The sequence below is a fragment of the Vidua macroura genome, chromosome 23, assembly GCF_024509145.1.
Source record: "Vidua macroura isolate BioBank_ID:100142 chromosome 23, ASM2450914v1, whole genome shotgun sequence".
NCBI classification, from domain to species: Eukaryota; Metazoa; Chordata; class Aves; order Passeriformes; family Viduidae; genus Vidua; species Vidua macroura.
Window position 1 is genome coordinate 6,757,329 of NC_071593.1, and position 24,011 is coordinate 6,781,339.

Genomic DNA, 24,011 nt, shown 5'->3' on the forward strand with positions numbered 1-24,011 from the left:
AATTCAGAAAAAAATCAGAAAAAAAAATCAGAAATATTCAGAAAAAAAATCAGAAAAATTCAGGAAAAAAATCAGAAAAAAAAATCAGAAAAATTCAGAAAAAAAAATCGGAAAAATTCAGAAAAAAATCAGAAAAATTCAGAAAAAATATCAAAAAATTCAGGAAAAAAATCAGAAAAATAAAAATCCAGGAAGCCCCAGGGAGCACCTGGGATCTGCTTCACTCCCTCGGGAAGCAGAGGTGGTGGAATCTGATTTTTTTTGTTTTATAATTTAGGAATGGGCTTTTTATAAATTAGGAATAGTTTTAAAAGTGAGAGGAGTTTTAAAAACTTCTGGGGTGATGTGAAGGGCGAGACAATACAGATGGTTTTTCTAAGTGTTTAATTCAGGATATAATTTATGTTGTAGGTGTTCTAATTTTTCTAATTGTTTAATTCAGGATATAATTTCTGTTGTAGGCGTTATAATTTTTTCTAATTGTTTAATTAATGATATAATTCATGTTGTAGGTGTTATAATTTTTTATAATTGTTTAATTAATGATATAATTCATGTTGTAGGTGTTATAATTTTTTATAATTGTTTAATTAATGATATAATTCATGTTGTAGGTGTTACAATTTCCTCTCTGCTCAGCCCACAGAGCTCCTCTTCTGCTGGGCCACTCGGAGAGGCCAGATCTGAGAGGGGAGAGGAGAAAAAACATTGATTTAGGGGAAATAAAACATTAATTTAGGGGAAATAAAACAGTGATTTAGGGGAAAAACATTGATTTAGGGGAAAATAAAACAGTGATTTAGGGGAAAACATTGATTTAGGGGAAATAAAACAGTGATTTAGGGGAAAACATTGATTTAGGGGAAATAAAACAGTGATTTAGGGGAAATAAAACATTGATGTAGGGGAAATAAAACATTGATTTAGGGGAAATAAAACATTGATTTAGGGGAAATAAAACAGTGATTTAGGGGAAAACATTGATTTAGGGGAAATAAAACATTAATTTAGGGGAAAACATTGATTTAGGGGAAATAAAACAGTGATTTAGGGGAAAACATTGATTTAGGGGAAAATAAAACATTGATTTAGGGGAAATAAAACATTGATTTAGGGGAAAATAAAACAGTGATTTAGGGGAAAATATTGATTTAGGGGAAATAAAACAGTGATTTAGGGTAAAATATTGATTTAGGGGAAATAAAACAGTGATTTAGGGGAAATAAAACATTGATTTAGGGGAAAACATTAATTTAGGGGAAATAAAACAGTGATTTAGGGGAAATAAAACAGTGATTTAGGGAAAAAACATTGATTTAGGGGAAAATAAAACATTGATTTAGGGGAAAACCATTGATTTAGGGGAAAATATTGATTTAGGGGAAATAAAACAGTGATTTAGGGGAAAATAAAACACTGATTTAGGGGAAATAAAACAGTGATATAGGGGAAATAAAACATGGATTTAGGGGAAATAAAACATGGATTTAGGGGAAATAAAACAGTTATTTGGGGGAAAACAGTGATTTAGGGGAAAAATATTAATTCAGGGGAAATAAAACATTGATTTAGGGGAAATAAAACATTGATTTAGGGGAAAAACATTGATTTAGGGGAAAAAAAAACAGTGATTTGGGGGAAAAACATTGATTTGGGGGAAAATAAAACCGTGATTTAGGGGGAAATAAAACACTGAGGGGAAAACATTGATTTAGGGGAAATAAAACATTGATTTAGGGGAAAACATTAAATTAGGGGAAATAAAACAGTGATTATGGGGAAGAACATTGATTTAGGGGAAAAACCATTAATTATATTATATTATATTATATTATATTATATTATAGCATAGTATAGTATAGTATAGTATAGTACAGTATAGTATATATATAATCTATATATATCATATTATATATAATATGTTATACATATTTTATATATACACATACAATGGATGTATCACTGTTTAGTAGCACGCGCTCATTAACAGTTGCTAATCCCGTGGCGCTAACGAGGCCGTGCCCACCTGCCGGGCTGTACTCCACGCGCTGCAGGAAGAGCCCCTCGGGCGGGGCCGTGGCGTGCGGGGGCAGCGCCCGCGGGTCCCTGAGCTCCAGCAGCTCCCGCAGCTGGCCCGGGGCCATCCTGCGCCGGCCCACGGCCACCAGCGCCCCGACCATCCTCCGCACCTGGGCGCGGCACGCCGCGGTCACGCCGCGCTCCTCCGGCCGCCACCGCGCCTGCCCCGGAGTCACCAGCCCGGCCCTGGCTGCTCCCGCTGTGCCTTTGGCACCCAGCACCTCATCCCCATCCCAAATCTCCATCCCCAGTTCCCCGCCTCCAAACCTCCATCCCCAATTCCCCACCTCCACATCCCCATCCCAACTCTCCGTCCCCAGTTCCCCGCCTCCAAACCTCCATCCCCAATTCCCCACATCCAAATCTCCATTTTCAATTCCCCACCTCCAAATCTCCATTTTCAATTCCCCACCTCCAAACCTCCATCCCAACTCTCCATCCCCAATTCCCCACATCCAAATCTCCATTTTCAATTCCCCACCTCCAAATCTCCATCCCAACTCTCCGTCCCCAATCCCCCGCCTCCAAATCTCCATCCCCAATTCCCCACCTCCAAATCTCCATTTTCAATTCCCCACCTCCACATCTCCATCCCAAATCTCCGTCCCCAATTCCCCACCTCCAAATCTCCATTTTCAATTCCCCACCTCCAGATCTCCATCCCCAATTCCCCACCTCCAAACCTCCATCCCCAATTCCCCATCCCCAATTCCCCACCTCCAAACCTCCATTTTCAATTCCCCACCTCCAAATCTCCATCCCAACTCTCCGTCCCCAGTTCCCCAACTCCAAATCTCCGTCCCCAATTCCCCACCTCCAGATCTCCATCCCCAGGTCTCCATCCCCAATTCCCCACCTCCACATCTCCATCCCCAATTCCCCACCTCCAAACCTCCATCCCCAATTCCCCATCCCCAATTCCCCACCTCCAAACCTCCATCCCCAATTCCCCATCCCCAATTCCCCACCTCCAAACCTCCATCCCAAATCCCCCACCTCCAAATCTCCATTTTCAATTCCCCACCTCCACATCCCCATCCCAAATCTCTCTCCCCAATTCCCCGCCTCCAAACCTCCATCCCAACTCTCCATCCCCAATTCCCCACCTCCAAATCTCCATTTTCAATTCCTCACCTCCAAATCTCCATCCCCAGCTCTCCATCCCCAATTCCCCACCTCCAAATCTCCGTCCCCAATTCCCCACCTCCAAACCTCCATCCCCAATTCCCCATCCCCAATTCCCCACCTCCAAACCTCCATCCCAAATCCCCCACCTCCAAATCTCCATTTTCAATTCCCCACCTCCACATCCCCATCCCAAATCTCCCTCCCCAATTCCCCGCCTCCAAACCTCCATCCCAACTCTCCATCCCCAATTCCCCACCTCCAAATCTCCATCCCAAATCTCCATCCCCAATTCCCCACCTCCAAATCTCCATCCCAAATCTCCATCCCCAATTCCCCACCTCCAAATCTCCATCCCAAATCTCCATCCCCAATTCCCCACCTCCAAATCTCCATCCCCAGCTCTCTATCCCCAATTCCCCACCTCGAAATCTCCATTTTCAATTCCCCACCTCCAATTCCCCATCCCCAGTTCTCCACCTCTCAATGTCCATCCCGAATTCTCCATCCCCAACTTTCCATTTTCAATTCCCCACCTCCAAATCCCCATTTCCAATTCCCCACCTCCAAATCTCCACCTCCAATTCCCCACCTCCAGTTCCCCATCCCCAATTCATTTCCAATTCTCCATCCCCAATTCTCCACCTCCCAATGTCCATCCTGAATTCTCCATCCCTAATTCTCCGCCTCCAAATCTCCATCCCGAATTAATTTCCAGTTCTCCATCCCCAATTCCCCATTTCAATTTTCCACCCCCAATTTTCCACCCCCAATTTTCCATCCCCAATTCCCCATTTCAATTTTCCATCCCCAATTCTCCATTTCAATTCCCCATTTCAATTTTCCATTTCAATTTTCCATCCCCAATTCCCCATTTCAATTTTCCATCCCAAATTTTCCATTTCAATTTTCCACCCCCAATTCCCCATTTCAATTTTCCACCCCCAATTCCCCATTTCAATTTTCCACCCCCAATTTTCCATCCCCAATTCCCCATTTCAATTTTCCACCCCCAATTTTCCACCCCCAATTGCCCACATCCACCCCTCCTCTGGGACTCAACAAAAATTCCTCTCGTGACCTTCCCCAACTCCCAAATCCTTCCTGCAGTGCTGCAGCCAATCCCTGGGCTGAGCTTGGGAGCCACTAATTAAAAAAATTAATTAACCAAAGCCCCCTGGGCAACCTGCCCTTGCTTATCTCTTTAAAAAGGTTAAAATGTTCAAGGTGGATTTATCCAGGGGGAAATTTGGGATCTTGGAGTGCCCAGAATTTCTCTCCAAGCAGCACAAATCAGATTAAAAATGAGATTAGTGGCACCCAGCAGGGTAAAAATCAGATTAAAAATGAGATTAGTGGCACCCAACAGGGTAAAAATCAGATTAAAAATCAGATTAGTGGCACCCAACAGGGTAAAAATCAGATTAAAAATGAGATTAGTGGCACCATCAGGGTAAAAATCAGATTAAAAATGAGATTAATGGCATCCATCAGAGTAGAAATCATGTTAAAAATCAGATTAATGGTACACATCAGGTTAAAAATTAAATTGATGGCACCCATCAGGGTAAAAATCAGATTAAAAATGAGATTAATGGCATCCATGAGATTAAAAATCACTAATCACTAATTAGAATTTCCCTTCTCATTTTCCCTTTTAAAATGGTTAAAGCAATGCTTTTCCCTTTTAAAATGGTTAAAATATTTAAATATTTTAGGTATTAAAAACTATTAATGTTATTAACATTTTAAAAAAATTATTACTAAATTATAAAATTAAAATTATTATAATAAATATACTTTTATATCTATTTATATTTTATATTTGTTTATATAGAGTTGTTTATATTTATCTATTTATACACATTTATTTTTCTATTTATTCAAAAATATAAATGAATATATAAAATATAAATATATATAAAATAGTTCTATTTTTTATAAATATAAATATACAAATAAATATATTTCTATGTATATTTATTTATATACATATATTTATATACATTTATAAACATCTATATATTCATTTATATACCATAATAATTTATTATAATAAATATATTATAAATATAAAAATCCTTAAAATTCCAAATACTAAAAGCAATCTTTTCTTGCCCAATTTCCCCATTTTTGTGAGGGTTTTAGGCACAAATTTAGGAGATTTTGGGATCAAATCAAAAGCCCAGATCCTCCCTCTGCTGATCGCAGGTCCCTGTGATTATTTCAGCTGGAAATTTGCTCAAATAATCCGATTTTCACTCAAATTAATTCACCTGTCGGTAAAGGAAGGATTTGCTCTTCACCTTCACCTCCCAGAACTCCAGTCCCCTAAAAAAACAAACAAAAAAAAAGCAAAAATAATAAAAAAAAAGCATTTTTTTGTGGCTAAAAACCAGCTCTGCCAAGGGATTGGGGTTTTTTTTTTTTTCCTCCTTTTTGCCAAAAATTTGGGAATCGAGGGAAGAACACCCGGGCGAGGCCGGGCCCAGCGCTGCTCGCACCTTTTATTATGTCAGGAAAAAAAAAATCAAAGCAACCCCTTGGCAGAGGTGGATTTGAGGCACCAAAATGAGCAAAAATGCTGCCAAAACCTTTCCCAGAGCTCCTCCCTGATAATTCCACTCTCCAGCCTGAGTGCCCGGGCTCTCACCTGTACAGGTAGGAATAAAAACCAACCCAATCCTTTGGAAGAGGTGGTTTTGAGCCATGAAAATGAGCAAAAATAGTGCAAAAACCTCTGCCAGAGCTGCTCCCTGATAGTTCCACTCTCCAGCCTGAGTACCCGGGCTCTCACCTGTGCAGGTAGGGAAAAAAAACCCAAAACCCAACCCAATCCTTTAGCAGAGGTGGTTTTGAGCTACCAAAATGAGGGTAAATAGTGCAAAAACCCCTGCCAGAGCTGCTCCCTGATAGTTCCACTCTCCAGCCTGTCCCACCCAGCTTTTCCCTAAAAACCTGAGTTCTTGGGCTCTCACCTGTACAGGTAGGAATAAAAACCAACACAATTCCCTGGCAAAGGTGGTTTTGAGCCACGAAAATGAGGGTAAATAGTGCAAAAAACCCGTCCCAGAGCTGCTCGCTGATAGCTCCACACTCCAGCCTGTCCCAGCCCCGTTTCCCCAAACCCCTGAGTGCCTGGGCTCTCACCTGTGCAGGTAGGAAACAAAAACCCAAAACCCAACCCAATCCTTTGGAAGAGGTGGATTTTAGCCACCAGAATGAGTGGAAATAGTGCAAAAACCCCTGCCAGAGCTGCTCCCTGATAGCTCCACTCTCCAGCCTGAGTGCCTGGGCTCTCACCTGTGCAGGTAGGAATAAAAACCAACCCAATCCTTTAGCAGAGGTGGATTTTAGCCACCAGAATGAGTGGAAATAGTGCAAAAACCCCTCCCAGAGCTGCTCCCTGATAGTTCCACACTCCAGCCTGTCCCAGCCTGGTTTCCCCAAACCCCGAGTCACCTGTGCAGGTAGGAAAAAACACCCCAATCCCTTGGCAGAGGTGGATTTTAGCCACCAAAATGAGGGTAAATGCTGCAAAAACCCCTCCCAGAGCTGCTCGCTGATAGTTCCACACCCCAGCCTGTCCCAGCCCCGTTTCCCCACACCCCTGAGTGCCCGGGCTCTCACCTGTGCAGGTAGTGGTGCTCCAGGAAGCCGGGGCCAGGCTGGAGCTGCAGCTGCAGCAGGGTCCTGACCGGGCTCTGCGCCGCCGCCTCGGCGCGCAGCGAGCGGAAGGAGCTGAAGTCGTGGGTGCCCAGCAGGAACTGGGCAGCTTCCCTCATGGCAGGGATGTCCAGGGGGCTGGAAGGCACACAGCACCCGCGTCAGGCCACCGGGAAGGGCTCGGCCCGGGGGCTTGAGCCAGGCTCAAACAGCAAGGAGTTAGAGCAGGCTTAAACAGCAAGGAGTTAGAGCAGGCTTAAACCCCATAGAATTATGCTGGGCTCAAACCCAAATCAATTCTGCCAGGTTCAAACCCCTCTGAATTACACCAGGCTCAAACCCCACTGAATTATGCCAGGCTCAAACCCAAATCATTTCTGCCAGGCTCAAACCCCACTGAATTATGCCAGGCTCAAACCCCAATAAATTATGCCAGGCTCAAACCCAAATCAATTCTGCCAGGCTCAAACCCCAGGGAATTACAGCAGGTTCAAACCCCATAGAATTATGCCAGGCTCAAACCCCTCTGAATTATGCCAGGCTCAAACCCCAATAAATTATGCCACGCTCAAACCCCACTGAATTATGCCAGGCTCAAATCCCATAGAATTATGCCAGGCTCAGACCCCTCTGAATTATGCCAGGCTCAAACCCCATTGAATTCTGCCAGGCTCAAACCTGAATCAATTATACCAGGCTCAGGGAATTCCACCAGGCTCAAACATCATAGAATTATGCCAGGCTCAAACCCCATAGAATTATGCCAGGCTCAAACCCCAATAAATTATGCCAGGCTCAAACCCAAATCAATTCTGCCAGGCTCAAACCCCAGGGAATTACACCAGGTTCAAACCCCATTGAAATATGCCAGGCTCAAACCCGAATCAATTATACCAGGCTCAGGGAATTCCACCAGGCTCAAACATCATAGAATTATGCCAGGCTCAAACCCCAATAAATTATGCCAGGCTCAAACCCAAATCAATTCTGCCAGGCTCAAACCCCAGGGAATTACAGCAGGTTCAAACCCCATTGAATTATGCCAGGCTCAAACCCCAGGGAATTACACCAGGCTCAAACCCCACTGAACTATGCCAGGCTCAAATCCCTCTGAATTATGCCAGGCTCAAACCCCATTGAATTATGCCAGGCTCAAACCTGAATCAATTATACCAGGCTCAGGGAATTATGCCAGGCTCAAACCCCACTGAATTATGCCAGGCTCAGACCCCAATTATGCCAGGAATAAGTAACCCAAGGAATTCCACCAGGCTCAAACATCATAGAATTATGCCAGGCTGAAACCTGAATAAATTAGACCAAGCTAAAACCCCAAGGAATTATGCCAGGCTCAAACCTGAATAAATTATGCCAGGCTCAGACCCCAAGGAATTACACCAGGCTCATACCCCAAAGGAATGATGCCAGGCTCAAATCCCAAGGAATTCCACCAGACTCAAACCCCAGTAAATTAAGCCAGGCTCAATTAGCCAAGGGATTACACCAGGCTCAGACCCCAAACTCCTTTTGAGGAAGGAAATCAGAGCTCTGCCCCATCTCCATGTCCTCTGTGACTGCTCCAACATCCAGGAAAGGCTTTGGGCTTCCAGGTCCTGACCTGGTTTTCAGTCTGAGCAAAAGAAATAACCCAAAACCCCTGCACAAATTCTACTTCAAGATTTTTTTTTTAATTTTATTTTTGGCCACCTCCAGGGATGGGCACTCCAAACCTCCCTGGGCAGCAATTCCCACATTTAACATCCCTTTAAAAGGGGAAATTCCTCCTAAACCTCTCCTGGGACCCTTAAACCCTCCTGAAGTCCAACTTAAACCCCAGCCTGAGGCCAAAACCCCTCCCAATTCCCTCTTATCCTGTCCCAGAGCCCACCTGGGGCTGTCCCCTCCTGGCAGAGCCAGAAAATCCCCTTTTATCCCCCTTTTTCCCCCCCCCCTGCAGCCCTGATTCCCTGATTTTCCTCGCTGAGGAGTCTCCCCGGGGAGCTGGACTCACCCTCCTGCAGGAGCCCAGCACAGATCCCGCTCGAAGACGGGGATTTGGGAATGGTGGGCACAGCCCAGCAGCAGGCGGTAGATGTAGGTCCTGGAGAGGGCACAGAAACGGGCGTGGAAGGTGCTGGAAACCCGCTGGGCACTGAGGATGCTGTGGGACACAAGGGACACAAGGGACAGGTGACAGGGACACCCAAATCCCAAAGGTTTTCCATCGACAGGGACACAGAAAGTCCAAAGGTTTTCCATTTACAGGGACACCAAAATTCCAAAGCACTTCTGTCGACAGGGACACCCAAATCCCAAAGGTTTTCCATCGACAGGGACACTGAAATTCCAAAGCTCTTCTGTCGACAGGGACACTGAAATTCCAAAGATTTTGCATCAGCAGGGACACCCAAATCCCAAAGGTTTGCCACTGGAAGGGGTTGGACACTCGCTGGGCACTGAGGATGCTGTGGGACACAAGGGAAAAGGTGACAAGGGACACCCAAATTCCAAAGGTTTTCCATCAACAGGGACATAGAAATTCCAAAGATTTTCTGTTGACAGGGACACCAAAATTCCAAAGATTTTGCTTCAACAGGGTCACCAAAATTCAAAAGATTTTCCACTGGAAGGTGCTGGGCGCTGAGGATGCTGTGGGACAGGTGTCAGGGACACCCAAATTCCAAAGATTTTGCATCAACAGGGACACAGAAATTCCAAAGGTTTTCCATTTACAGGGACACTGAAATTCCAAAGATTTTCCACTGGAAGGTGCTGGGCACTGAGGATGCTGTGGGACAAAAGGGACAGGTGACAGGGACACAGAAATTCCAAAGCTTTTCCATTTACAGGGACACTGAAATTCCAAAGCTTTTCTATCAACAGGGACACAGAAATTCCAAAGCTTTTCCATCGACTGAGACACAGAAATTCCAAAGGTTTTCCATCAGCAGGGACACAGAAATTCCAAAGATCCCTGCAGCAGATGGAGATGCTCCAAAGGAGGTCACTTCCCCCAGGAACCTGCAGGACTCTGTGCAGCCAGGAAAATCCCAACATCGCCGAGGTGGGCTGGGATGGATCCAGCAGAACCCTGTGAGCCCCAAAAGGAATTCCCTGCATCTCCCACCGACCCCAAACTACCCAAGAAGGAGCTCCCCAGGCTGAGCTTCCCTGGTTTTTTTTTTTTTCCACAGGCAGCAGGGAGAAAATTCCCTGTCCCTCCACACCCAAAATCAGCACCCCACGCAGCCTGGGAGCCACAAAGGAGGGCACAGAGACCAAACTCTCCCTGCCAAGGATGGGAACGGAGCTTCCCTGAGCTCCTGCACCTCTCCCAAGGTGTTCCATGCGCTGGGTGTGACTCTCCCTTATCCCAAAGTTCTGCTGCTTCTCCACCCTGCAGGAAAAATCCAGCAGGGATTGTGCACAGAGCCACAGGCCCTGCAGGTGCTGCTTTGGAGCAGAGCTCTCCTTAGAAGGGAGTTTTTCTCCTGCTGTTTTTGCCTTCCTGCCTTTGGAATTCAGTGAGGGGAAAAGGAGCCAGGGCAGCCAAAAAAAAAAAAACAGGATAGATTTGGGACCACGGATGTCTTTTTATTTACTTTAAGGAAGGTTGGTGCTCTGGCTCACAGCCCTCCCCTGGCTCAGACCACAGAGGGAGAAATGAAAAAGCTGAGCCACAAAGATTTGCAGGAACTGTGGATATTCTCAGCTCAGTCAGAGAGAAAGAGAAAGGTTTTCTAACCAGGCGAGAGCCTGGGAAGCAGTTGGGAAAGAATGTAAATAATTCTCTAATCTACTTTGTTGTTCACATTGTTTATAGATATGCTCTGCCTCTGTGCATCCTTCACTGCCCACCAATGGTGTGGGATGTTTTTACTCTAAGACCAATGAAATTAATCTTCTCGATGTTCTCTATATACAGAGCAGTATATTTGAAATAAATCAGAGTTCATTTTCTTTGCCTCCTGATCTGGAGCTCTCTGTTCCCGTCCTGCTCGACAGCGACAAGGAACAAGCCCAGGAACTGCCGCACTGCCATAAACCCTCGGGAGAAATGCAAATTCCACCCTGCAGGGGGGTTTGAAGGCAGGACCTGCAGCCTCCTCCAGCCACAGGAATGAAATGAGGACATTTCTGTCCCTCTGTCCTGGGCGAACACCTGGGTGGTTTTTATTAAATGAGCATCCCTTCAGAAAGATCCTTGCAGAGGAGCTCCTTTCTGCTCCTGTGATTCCTCAGTGCACGCAGCTTTTCCTGGTGCGATTGTTCCTTTTAGCCAGGAATGTTTTTCCAGAATTTTCTCCAGCAGCAGCGTTTCAGGTCCTGCTGAGACCCCATTTTTAAAAATGTTGGCAAATAAAGAACTGTGGCTTTTTTTTTTTTAACCTTTTTTACATTTTTTTTACCATTTCCAACCTGAATTTTGAGATCAAAGGGGAAAAAAAAATAAAAAAGCCCAAAGACATTTAATTAGAAATGGCAATGTATGAGACAAAAAAATCCTCCTGCTCTCTCCAGTGACAACAGCATCTAAAAGCCAATTTTACAGGAGGTGGGAGGAATCCCAGCTCTGCCCTGTCACTCACTCAGCTTTTCCTGGGTGGTTACAGAAGCAGGAACAGGAGGTGTGAGACTCCTACACTGCCAGCCCCACTTTGAGGACAGCAGAGCCCTCCTACAGCGACTCCAACTCTGAAATATTCTCTGATTTTTGGGGGATGGTGCTGGGATCTGAAATGCAGAGAACTCTCAGAACTTTAGGCCTGGAAGCCAAAGCTTAGAATTAAACCCAGGATTTGATGTGAGACCTTGGAAAAGGCGACTGAGACCGGGGTGCTGGAAGTGAGAATGTGGATTTATGGTTTAAAGCAGGGACACGTTAAGCTAAAAAGAGGAAAAAAGGAAAGGAGGAAAGGAGGAAAGAAGGAAATAAAGGAGGAAAGAAGGAAAGAAAGGAGGAAAGAAGGAAATAAAGGAGGAAAGAAGGAAAGAAGGAAAGAAAGAAAGGAGGAAAGAAGGAAAGAAAGAAAGAAAGGAGGAAAGAAAGAAAGAAAGAAAGAAAGAAAGAAAGAAAAGAAAGAAAGAAAGAAAGAAAGAAAGAAAGAAAGAAAGAAAGAAAGAAAGAAAGAAAGAAAGAAAGAAAGAAAGAAAGAAAGAAAGAAAGAAAGAAAGAAAGAAAGAAAGAAAGAAAGAAAGAAAGAAAGAAAGAAAGAAAGAAAGAAAGAAAGAAAGAAAGAAAGAAAGAAAGAAAGAAAGAAAGAAAGAAAGAAAGAAAGAAAGAGAAGAAAGAAAGAAAGAAAGAAAGAAAGAAAGAAAGAAAGAAAGAAAGAAAGAAAGAAAGAAAGAAAGGAAAGGAGGAAAGAAGGAAAGGAGGAAAGAAAGAAAGGAGGAAAGAAGGAAAGAAGGAAAGGAGGAAAGGAGGAAAAGAGGAAAGGAGGAAAGAAGGAAAGAAGGAAAGAAGGAAAGAAGGAAAGAAGGAAAGAAGGAAGAGGAAAGTTTAGAGTTTTAGAGTTTAAGCAATAAAAATAAAAGTAGTTACAGAGGTAACAAGGAGTTCAGAATGCAGCACTGTGGGTTTGTGTGCCATAACATGATTGCCTAAGAGAGCTCACTCTGTAGCATGGGTCCATAAGATGAAATATTTAAGGATTGGGTCAAAAATATAAATATTCTTGCTAGCAGTGTTTTAAAAAGTCCTTAAAAAGTCTTGTAACCAGGGGTCTTGTGACCCTCTGAGCCATGCAGTGAAGATGTGAGCTGAACTCACCCCCCCTGCCTGTGCAGAAGATAAGAAAAATAAATCCCATCATCAAAACCAGCTCAGAGATCCCATCTCTAACTCATTGAAAACTCCTTCAAAATCCCCCCAGGATGGGATCCATCCAGATGGAATCCATCCCAAAAGGATCCTTCCAAATGTGTTTTTAATTTTAAGAGCCAGGGCAGTGACCATCAGGCCACCGAGAGGGATTTTACTCAGCCAGCCTGGAATTCTCTCTCCCTTCCAAGCTCCATCCACAACAATGTGCTCTCACCAAGATCCCTCTCTCCTCCAGCCCCTGCTTGCAACCACATCAAAGCCTGGAGGTTTCTGAGCAGAGAATTCCTCCTTCCTCCTGGCACAGGGGTTTTCCAGAGGGATGAGGACGTGCAGGCTCAGGCCTGTCACCCCCTGCGTAATGGGAAGCAGATGAAGCAATTTTGGGAAAGGTTCAGCCTTGGGGAGAAGGAAAAGCTGATAAATTCAGAAGAGCTCTGCTCAGGTGATCAGAAGGTATCAGCCCCTGGCAGGCTTCAGAGTGAAACAGAACTTTCCCCACCTGAGATCCCACTCCTGGCTCCCTCTGGAGATGTTCTCTGGCTCAAAGCTTCCTCCAGCAGCAGATCTGGCTCTCCTTGGATTGGTACTGATGCTCAGGTTTGGGCTTTTCTATTTTTTACATTCTCTACTGATGCCTCAGGTTCAGCTTTTCTATTTTTCACATTCTGTGCTGATGCCTCAGGTTCAGCTTTTCTATTTTTCACACTCTCTGCTGCTTTAGTGTGTGGCTCTGAGCTTCACATGAGGGGATGCTGAGCTCTGTGCACAGAGCAGGGAGACAAAACAATTCCTGCTCCAGCTGGGCACCAAGGACAAATGATCCAAAGCTCAGGCCCAGGAGCACAAACAGCGTGGGCTGGAGAGAGAAAAACAAGCAGGATGGGAGTGCATGGGCTAAAGCTGGAATGGGACAATCAACTCCAAGGTGCAAATGGAGCAGAGCTGATCATTTTGTGACCAATCATCCATTTCTTGGGACCATTTGGGTTCACCTTGGGTGCAGCCCTGGCTGGGCTCTGGTGCTGCCCAAGGTGGATCCATGGAGGAGATCCTTTAATAAATCCCAGCTTTATTCTTTAGCTCTGCCAGCCTCTGTTCTAGGCCAGCTTTCACAAGGCATCAGCATCACAAACTGCTGACAGATCTGTCTGAGCACCCATCAGCACTTTCAGCTCTCTGGGACAGCTAATTCCATTAAAACTTGAAAATACAACTTAATTCCAGGCCTGAACTCAGAAGAGAAGGACTGAGGTTGGTGACACGACAAATGGATCACTCCAGTGCTACCCTCTGGCTGTAAAATCAGCTCCCAAACTGCTTTTGAGGAAGGAAATCAGAGCTCTGCCCCATCTCCATCTCCTCCAAGATCCAGGAAAGGGTTTGGTTTTCCAGGTTGGACGGGAGAGAAGAGAGAATTCCCAAACTGCTGAACTTCTACTTGCAGCCAGCTACAAAACGACCCCTTCACCTCTGCAAATATCTCCTGTCTGAATACCCAAATTCCTCTGAGCACTGAAGTTTCCTCCTCTCCTTTAATCCCTTAACACCCCCCACCCCGAACTTTGAAAAAAGTGCATTATTTACATGCAGGAACTGCTTGGACAGGGACCAGTTTTTCCTGTCTTTGCAGTAAAAAGAAGCCAAAATGGGAGTTTTTTTTGCCTCACCGGATGGGCTCAGGCCTGAGGTGGTGGTTCAGCCCCTGGACGAGCTGCTGGGCAGTGAAAGCTGCCTTGCCCGGGGGCCTCTGGATGTCCAGGTGGGCGGCGTTGGCCAGAGCGTGGACGCCGCTGTCCGTCCGGCTGGAGATGTGGAACTTGATGGGAGCACTGGGCTTCAGCTGCTCGGCTGCCCTCTGCAAGCCAGCAGGCAAAAATCAGCAATAGTTCAGCCAAAAATCAGCAAAAATTCAGCAATAGTTCAGCCAAAAATCAGCAATAGTTCAGCCAAAAATCAGCAATAGTTCAGCCAAAAATCAGCAATAGTTCAGCAATAGTTCAGCAAAAAATCAGCAATAGTTCAGGAAAAAATCAGCAATAGTTCAGCAAAAAATCAGCAACAGTTCAGCAAAAAATCAGCAATAGTTCAGCAATAGTTCAGCAAAAAATCAGCAATAGTTCAGGAAAAAATCAGCAATAGTTCAGGAAAAAATCAGCAATAGTTCAGCCAAAAATCAGCAATAGTTCAGCAATAGTTCAGCCAAAAATCAGCAATAGTTCAGCCAAAAATCAGCAATAGTTCAGCAATAGTTCAGCAAAAAATCAGCAATAATTCAGCAACAGTTCAGCAAATAATCAGCAATAGTTCAGCCAAAAATCAGCAATAGTTCAGCCAAAAATCAGCAATAGTTCAGCAAAAAATCAGCAAAAATTCAGCAAGAACCCAGCCAAAAATCAGCAATAGTTCAGCAATAATTCAGCAATAATTCAGCAATAATTCAGTAAAAATTCAGCAATAGTTCAGCAATAATTCAGCAATAATCCAACAATAATTCAGCAAAAATCTGGCAATAATTCAGCAATAATTCACCAATTATTCATCAATAGTTCAGCAATATCCAGCAATAATTCAGCATTAATTCAGCAATAATCTAGCAAAAATGTCCTCCTCCTGATGCCCTGTGAAGGCTGAGCTGGGACAGAGGCTGGGCAGAGCTAAAGAATAAAGCAGGGATTTATTAAAGGATCTCTCATGGATCCACCTTGGGCAGCACCAGAGCCCAGCCAGGGCTGCACCCAAGGTGAACCCAAATGGTCCCAAGAAATGGATGATTGGTCACAAAATGATCAGCTCTGCTCCATTTGCACCTTGGAGTTGATTGTCCCATTCCAGCTTTAGCCCAGGCACTCCCATCCTGCTTGTTTTTCTCTCTCCAGCCCACGCTGTTTGTGCTCCTGGGCCTGAGCTTTGGATCATTTGTCCTTGGTGCCCAGCTGGAGCAGGAATTGTTTTGTCTCCCTGCTCTGTGCACAGAGCTCAGCATCCCCTCATGTGAAGCTCAGAGCCACACACTAAAGCAGCAGAGAATGTGAAAAATAGAAAAGCCAAAACCTGAAATATCAGCACAGAATGTGAAAAATAGAAAAGCTGAACCTGGGGCATCAGCACAGAATGTGAAAAATAGAAAAGCTGAACCTGAGCCATCAGCAGAGAATGTGAAAAAGAGAAAAGCCAAAACCTGAAACAGCAGCACAGAATGTGAAAAATAGAAAAGCCAAAACCTGAAATATCAGCAGAGAATGTGAAAAATAGAAAAGCTGAACCTGAGCCATCAGCAGAGAATGTGAAAAACAGAAAAGCCCAAACCTGGGGCATCACTCCTGGCTACACCACAGCTCTGTGTTGCTCCCAGAGGAGTTTGGAGTTACTGTGGGTTGAAAAGAGTTGAGTGTTTGGGGGAATTTCTCCTGAAATCAGTGGTTTTTCAGCTTCTGCCCTGAAATCACCTCACACACAGCATCCAAAATGCCATGAGAGCTTCCTTAGGGGGAGAAATTAAAGTCAAAATTAATTAGTCATCTCTCAGCTCTGCTTTGTGACATGTGAGCTTCCTTAAGTGCACAAAATAAAGTGAAAAATATTCATCTCTCCATCCTCTGCTTTGTGTTGTTGGGTGAGGGGGAAAAAAGACAGAGGATCGCCCATTTCAGCCCATTTCAACCCAAACCCCAGACAGAAAATTCAGTGAAAATTACTACAGAGAATAAGTGAAACATCTAAAAGAGTGAAAAACCACAAAAGAAGGCAGGAAACCAGAGGCATGACTCAGAATTTCCTTTTCCTTCCCATCCCCACTCCCGAGCACTGAACCCAGCTGTTTTTATTGGATTTTAATTTGGTACAAGAGTCAATAAAGTTCGAATTGCTGACTCACAAATACCTTCCAGACTCCTGTTGGGGCACTCAGGGTTGTGAGCTCTCAGAAATGTTCCAAGAAAATGCACAGGGAGGCAGAGAAAAATGTAACCAAGCTGCAGGGGGAGGCCTGGGAAACAGAACCAAAGGGATTTTTTCCCTTCCATTTGCAGTTCACATGTGGTTACAATTAACAGTGAAAAAAAAAAAACCCAAAAAAAATCTGTATTTATCACCCCCAAGCAGAGAGAGGCAGACAGAAATGAAATCGTTTCCTGCAGCAGACCTTGGCCTGTGCCTCAGCAATTTGTCTGAGAGCAGGAGGTGATTTTTAAGAGCAAAGTTCCTCCAGAGATGTTTGGGTTTTGCAGGCTCCTCCCTCCTTCTCTCCACCCTTTTCTCCCCTTCCTTCCTCAGCAGACAAAAACCAGCCAGTGGAAACAAGAGCTGAGAGGGAGAACAGGAAAGAACATGGGAAATATGCTTTTTTTTTTTTCTTTTTTTGGTGCAGCATTGCTTTGGATCCCTCAGTGCATCCCATCAGGATAATCAGGAGCCGAGGCTGGATCAGCACAACACTGAATTTCTGCACTGAAAACCAGACTGGAGAGGAAAAGAGGAGCAAAGTCTCAAGTAAATCTGATTATCTCCCCTGCTCAGCTCAGCCAGCAAATCCACAGAGGTGCAGGACTGGGGGTTTTCCTTCCACAAATGGGATTTTCACAGCTGCCCTTGTCCACCAGATTTTTCCCACCTTTCTGAGCATCCCAAGGAGGAATGCCACCAGCACCAAATAAATCCCAGTCTGTGAGGCTCAAAGCTTTGTGGATTTTTCCTCTAGCACACGCTGATAATATTCTACCAACTGCTACCTCCAGCTTCAATTTTAACATTTCATTTCTTTTGGATGGGATGGAATCTCCTGAAAGAGAGAATTCCCAAACTGCTGAACTTCTCCTTGCAGCCAGCTATGAAACGACCCCTTCACCTTTGCAAATATCTCCTGTCTGAATATCCAAATTCCTCTGAGCACTGAAGTTTCCTCCTCTCCTTTAATCTCTTAATATCCCCCCCACCCTGAACTTCAAAAAAAAAAGTGCATTATTTACATGCAGGAATTGCTTGGACTGGGACCAGTTTTTCCTGCTTTTGCAGGGCTTTCATCTGAGGAACTCCCAAGGTTTTGGTGCTGTTCATCCAGATCCCCAATCCTGTCTGGGATCATCTCTGGGCTCCCAGGGGTGGGACTGAAGCAGGAGTTCAGATTTCACCCAGCTACAAAGAAATGAGGAAGATAAAGGAGTAAAGGAGCTGGGCTGTGCTCTGTGTGCTCAGAGCTCACAGCTCTCTCCTTTAAGCCACAGGAAACATCCATTAAAAAAAAAAAATTAAATTATTTTTATTTAGCAGGTGCTATAAAAAATCTTGGCTTTGGCACCTGCTGGATGCCTCTCACATCTCAGCCATCTGAATTTATCCTGAATTTTTCCACACAGCCACATTCCTGGAGCAGCCAGGGTGCAAGCTGATCCCCCAGACAGGCCAGGGATGCAGGGGGAAGCATTAATTGCATTTAGCTGCTGTGTCCTGCTAACAGGATTCCTTCACTGAGCCTGCCACAGTTTGAATTACGCTGGAATTTCCACTGCTGGCTGCCAGCATGATATGGATCCACATTCCAGCTTGCTTTTATTGCTCCCAGCTCACTTTTCCTCTCACGCTGGAGGGAAGAACAGGGTGATGAACATCACCCATGGCAGGGGAGCAAAAGTTCATCCACTTCCCTTCCTGAAGCCTGAATTAAAAAAAAAAAAAAAAAAAAAAAAAAACCAAAAAAAAAAACCCCAAAAAAACAACAACAACAAAAGAAACCCAAAACAAAACAAAAAAAAACCCCAAAAGCAAAACCAAAACCAAAACAAAAACAAAAAAAAAAAAAACCCCTCCAGATTTTCCATTGATCTTTACAGGAATTGGGGATGTTTTGGAAAAAGAAATTTCTCTTCCCCTAGACTGGTCATGGTTCCATCCTCTGGAATGGCCTCAGACACAGAGGCTGCCAGGGAGCTGCACAATTTATTAATTACAGTGTTCTAATAATTAATAGCACGCAAGCTGCTGGTTGCAAAGTCATCCCTGACTCACTGGGTGCTATGTCAGCTGAAACAAATTAAAAAGCCAGCTCATTTTCAGCTGGATGGATAACATGGAAGTGAAAATGCCAGGCAGGATACGCTGAGAACGTGGATTTTGTTAGAAGAGAAGGTTTCCAAAGCGATCTGCGACGTCACTGGGATTATTATCAAAACAGAGGCTGGAGATGACAGCTCTCTTTGTCTGTTTGAAATTCTTGCTCTTTTTTTTTTAAAGGATGTGGGGAAGGAGGTTGTGCCAGAGCTGCCTTGCATAGTAAGGAGCTGGTGTTTCTCCCTTCTCTCCTCTCCTACTCCCTTTTGCTTTCATGAGGAACAAAATCTGCCCTCAGCACAGGGCTGCTGGCCAAAAGAGGCTTTTGTGAGGGCAAGAGGAGTTTGGGCAGCAATTCCCAGCAAAATGGGAAATGGGAGCTGGTTCAGGCAGGCCTGAGAGGGAAGGGAACTCTGTAGATCCCAAGCAACAGCAAAAGGAAAAAGGAGAGATCTTCCTCTCCAACAGAGACATTTCTAAGAATTGAGACAGAGCCTGAAGTCCTGGATCTTAAAAGTTCCAAGGAATAACTGGAGGGAGCCAAATCCCAGAGCTCCAAGCTCCCCATGTGGGGAAACAAGGCCTGGAATTTGCTTTGGGCCCAAATTGGGGTTCCAAGTGCTCCAAGAATTGTCTCCAAAAAACAAAATGTTACCAGCAAAGCTCACCCTCTCAAAAAGAGATGAAAAGTTCCTACAAGAGGCAGAGCATGAAGTCCTGGATGTGAAAATTCCAAGGAATAACTGGAGGGAGCCAAATGACAGAGCTCCAAGCTCTGGATGTGGGGAAACAAGGCCTGGAATTTGCTTTGGACTCAAATTGGTGCTTCAAGACTTGTCTCCAAGAAACAAAATGTTGTCAGCAAAGCTCACCCTCTCAAAAAGAGATGAAAAGCTCCTACAAGAGACAGAGCCTGAAGTGCTGGATGTGAAAATTCCATTAATAACCAAAGGGAACCAAATCCCAGAGCTCCAAGCTCCCCACGTGGGGAAACAAGGCCTGGAATTTGCTTTGGGCCCAAATTGGTGCTTCAAGACTTGTCTCCAAGAAGTAAAATGATACCAGCAAAGCTCTCAAAAGAGAGCTCTCAAAAAGAGATGAAAAGCTCTCAAAAAATAGATGAAAAGTTCCTACAAGAGACAGAGCATGAAGTCCTGGATGTGAAAATTCCAAGGAATAACTGGAGGGAGCCAAATGACAGAGCTCCAAGCTCTGGATGTGGGGAAACAAGGCCTGGAATTTGCTTTGGGCCCAAATTGGTGCTTCAAGACTTGTCTCCAAGAAGTAAAATGATACCAGCAAAGCTCTCAAAAGAGAGCTCTCAAAAAGAGAAGAAAAGCTCTCAAAAAGAGATGAAAAGCTCTCAAAAAGAGATGAAAAGCTCCTACAAGAGACAGAGCCTGAAGTGCTGGATGTGAAAATTCCATTAATAACTGGAGGGAGCCAAATCACAGAGCTCCAAGCTCTGGATGTGGGGAAACAAGGCCTGGAATTTGCTTTGGGCCCAAATTGGTGCTTCAAGACTTGTCTCCAAGAAACAAAATGTTGTCAGCAAAGCTCACAGCCCTCAAAGAGAGATGAAAAGCTCCCACAGGTAGCTCTGGACTAAAACAAGGCTCCGTTTTCTCTGCACAGTCGCAGGGCTCTGTCACAGAGCAGCACCAAGGACTAAAAAAGCTTTGCAGTGACACAGATCTGTTCAGCCCCAGCCCAAACTGACACAAACCCATCCAGCCCGTTCCAAATTCCACAAAACAGCTGCTTGGAACACCAAGTCTGCACCTCCCAGGTTATTTGCTTGCAAACAAATGGCTGAACATGCTCAGAACACAATAAGGATCTCATTACAGCTTTAATTTTGCCCTTCCCTTCGCTTGCCTTCCTGGCTTTGGGGAAAGCAGTGAAGTTCAAGGCTGCAGAGAAAAGGAGGAAGGAAGAGAAATTCCTGCAGGCCCCAGAAGTTTTCTATTAAAGCTGCTTTAAGGCTTCCCATGTGGTTCCAATAGACACAGCAGTGCCCAGCATCAATACCACCACATGAAAGCACCGAGCTGGCCTGCAAAGTGCTGATACTGGGAAAAAAGGCAACACCAAATAAGCTCATGTTTGTCTTTTTCTCCTCTTCTTTTCTCCTCTAATCACCCACCCTACCCATCTGCCTGCTCAGACATCACTGGGATAATGCAGAACAACTGCTGGGCTCACCCCACGTCCAGAGCCTGGGGCCCTGCCTGGCTCAGAGGATGAGATAAATGGGACAGAAAATCCTTTTGGGCTCTTCTTTCATGGTCTGCACAATATTTAGCCACTTTCTCTGCCACGGTCTCGGGCAAGAAGCCACATGAATACACCCTGAGAACTCTGATTCCAGCCATAATTCCTCACACTTTCCTTTTGAGCTGATGCCTCAGGTTTTGGCTTTTCTATTTTTCACATTCTGTGCTGATGTTTCAGGTTTAGCTTTTCTGTTTTTCACATTCTGTGCTGCTGTTTCAGGTTTTGGCTTTTCTATTTTTCACATTCTGTGCTGATGCCTCAGGTTCAGCTTTTCTATTTTTCACATTCTGTGCTGCTTTAGTGTGTGGCTCTAAGCTTCACATGAGGGGATGCTGAGCTCTGTGCACAGAGCAGGGAGACAAAACAATTCCTGCTCCAGCTGGGCACCAAGGACAAATGATCCAAAGCTCAGGCCCAGGAGCACAAACAGCGTGGGCTGGAGAGAGAAAAACAAGCAGGATGGGAGTGCATGGGCTAAAGCTGGAATGGGACAATCAACTCCAAGGTGCAAATGGAGCAGAGCTGATCATTTTGTGACCAATCATCCATTTCTTGGGACCATTTGGGTTCACCTTGGGTGCAGCCCTGGCTGGGCTCTGGTGCTGCCCAAGGTGGATCCATGAGGAGATCCTTTAATAAATCCCTGCTTTATTCTTTAGCTCTGCCCAGCCTCTGTCCCAGCTCAGCCTCCACAAGCACCACAGTGAGAGCAGCAGGGATTCTCAGCCCCACAGAGCCTGGGGACGTCCTGCCCTTGTCCCTTGGGGTGTCACCAAGGTTGCTCCTGGACAGCTCTGTCCTTCACCAGGGCTGCAGCCAGAGCAGAGCATCCCAAAGTGCTGCAGTCTGGGATTTGGGTCAGACAGACCGACCACAAATGGGAGCTGAGTGACAAAATGTGCTCTGACCTGCAGCAATAATCAAAAACCTCTTATCTTCCAAGCAGGCACAAGCTTCATTTTGAACTCCATGATGCTTCCAAGACAGGAGAAATAATTCACCTTCCTTTTGATTCCTGACTCAGCAGCTCAACAGCAGCTTGTAATTAATTTACAATTTAAATTCACAACTGCATTACGACGCTCAGGTGACCCATTTTCTACTCCTGGGTGTAAAAATGGGTTTTTTTCATTCCTGTTCACACTCTCTGCCAGCCCAAACAGCACCTGGGGTCCTCAAACCATTCCCAGGTCCAAGGGAATCCCTGGGAGCAGTGCAGGGATAACAGGATCATTAAAAAAAAAAAAAAAAAAAAAAAAATTAAAGGAAGCAGCATGGAACAATGGACATCCTGCTGTGCTTTGTTCTGCAAACCTCTGTCAGGGACATCCTCTCCTGGGAGGAGACAGCACCCAGCTGCTAAATCCATGAAGGAATTGGACAAGAAGCAGGACTGAGGCAGTTTTAAGGACAAGCCACAAAGCTCAGGTGGGCCAGCACCCGAGCAGGGGCTCTCAGAGTCACTTCTGGGCTCAGTGAAGTCTCATCGAAGGGTTTACATCTTTTTTAGGGTCAGCACCTGAATCAGGACATCATTTTAGGTGTTTGCTTTTCAACTTTACAGTGTTTAGCACTCTGTTTCATTGAGTGTCCGTCTCAAAATGATATTTAGCCCTGGGAATTTCTGGAGCTGAACAATGTGACCCTAAAAGCCTCATTTTTATGACAACAGGACCTACCTCCAAATAATTCTGGACTCCAACCAGGGCCTGATCACTCTTGGTCTCCGTAACCCCACTGCAGAGCAAAACAAACATGATTTATTGATGGGTGGCAACATTTAGGGACTTGACAGAGCCCACCAACAAATCCAGGACTCCCTGGATCTTCCCACAGAACTTGCAGGGACCAAACACTGAGGAATGGGCAGGGAAAGTGCCTTATTGGTTATTAAACTTATTAAAAGTGGTTATTTTCAAGAAGGGATGTTGGAAATTAAGTGGTTCTTCAAATGTTCCTCTCTGGACTGGCCCTTGAGACAGGGCCTTGAGACAAAGTCTGCTCTCCCAAATCCTGCTCTCTCCAAATCCTGCCATTCCAAACTCTGCTCTCCCCAAACTCTGCTGTCTAAATTCTGCCAGCTCAAACTCTGCTCTCTCCAAATTCTGTCATCCCAAATTCTGCTCTCCCCAAACACTGTTCTCATCCATTCCTTCCCAAACTCTGCTCTCCCTAAATTCTGCTGTCCCAAACTCTGCTGTCTAAATTCTGCCAGCTCAAACTCTGCTCTCATTGCTTCCTGCCCAAACTCTGGCCTGCCCAAATTCTGTCATCCCAAACTCTGCTCTCCCCAAACCCTGCTCTCCAAATCCTGCCATTCCAAACTCTGCCCTCTCCAAGCTCTATCCCCAGGCCCTGCTCTCTCCAAATTCTATCCCCAAACTCTGCCCTCTCCAAGCTCTATCCCCAAACACTGCTCTCTCCAAAATCTGTCTTCTCCAAACTCTATCTCCAAACTCTATACCTAAACTCTACCCTCTCCAAACTCTGTCCCCAGGCTCTGTCCTGTCTGTCCCCAGGCTCTGTCCCCAGGTTCTGTCCTGTCTGTCCCCAGGCTCTGTCCCCAGGCTCTGTCCGCAGGTTCTGTCCCCAAGCTCTGTCCTGTCTATCCCAGGCTCTGTCCCAAGCCCCGCTCTCCCAGCCCTGCTCTCTCCATCCCTCCCCTCGCTGCTCCGCTCCCGCACGTGGCTGGGGCCCGGCGGGGCACGTACCTGTACCTGGTGCCAAAGTACTGAAAGAACACCAGGTACCGGGCAGGGGCACCGGCCATGGCTGGGGCACCACCCGGGGCAGGCCCGGACAGAGCCCGGCACGGAGCGGAGCGCGCCGGGCAGCGCGGCCGGGCAGCGCCGCCCCTTCCCCCGAACGGCGCCGCCGCTTCCGCCGCGGCACGGCACGGCACGGTACGGTATGGCTCAGGTCGGCACGGCTCGGCCCGGCGGGGCCAGGGAGAGAGCGGGGCGGGCTCGGGAACGGGATGAGCTGGAACGGGATGTGA

The 24,011-nt window shown here is 45.5% G+C and overlaps 1 protein-coding gene across 3 annotated transcripts; it reads right to left on the reverse strand.

Moving 5' to 3' along the window:
• Positions 1–367: 367 nt before the first annotated feature.
• On the reverse strand, positions 368–23,865 carry PUSL1 (pseudouridine synthase like 1). 3 transcript variants are annotated; one of them, XM_053997366.1, is made up of 9 exons: positions 17,659–17,741; positions 16,575–16,679; positions 16,001–16,061; positions 14,362–14,549; positions 8,882–9,031; positions 6,835–7,008; positions 5,481–5,535; positions 2,027–2,189; positions 368–683 (listed from the first exon to the last, which is right to left on the reverse strand). In XM_053997366.1, the coding sequence occupies exons 3-9, from the start codon at positions 16,007–16,009 to the stop codon at positions 604–606; spliced, it is 819 nt and encodes a 272-aa protein (XP_053853341.1). In that variant the 5' UTR covers positions 16,010–16,061; positions 16,575–16,679; positions 17,659–17,741; the 3' UTR covers positions 368–603. The 3 variants fall into 3 exon arrangements, with proteins under 3 accessions (XP_053853341.1, XP_053853339.1, XP_053853338.1); XM_053997364.1 differs by lacking the exons at positions 16,001–16,061; positions 16,575–16,679; positions 17,659–17,741 and adding exons at positions 22,693–22,750; positions 23,725–23,865 and having other exon boundaries at positions 8,882–8,971; XM_053997363.1 differs by lacking the exons at positions 16,001–16,061; positions 16,575–16,679; positions 17,659–17,741 and adding exons at positions 22,693–22,750; positions 23,725–23,865.
• Positions 23,866–24,011: the final 146 nt, after the last annotated feature.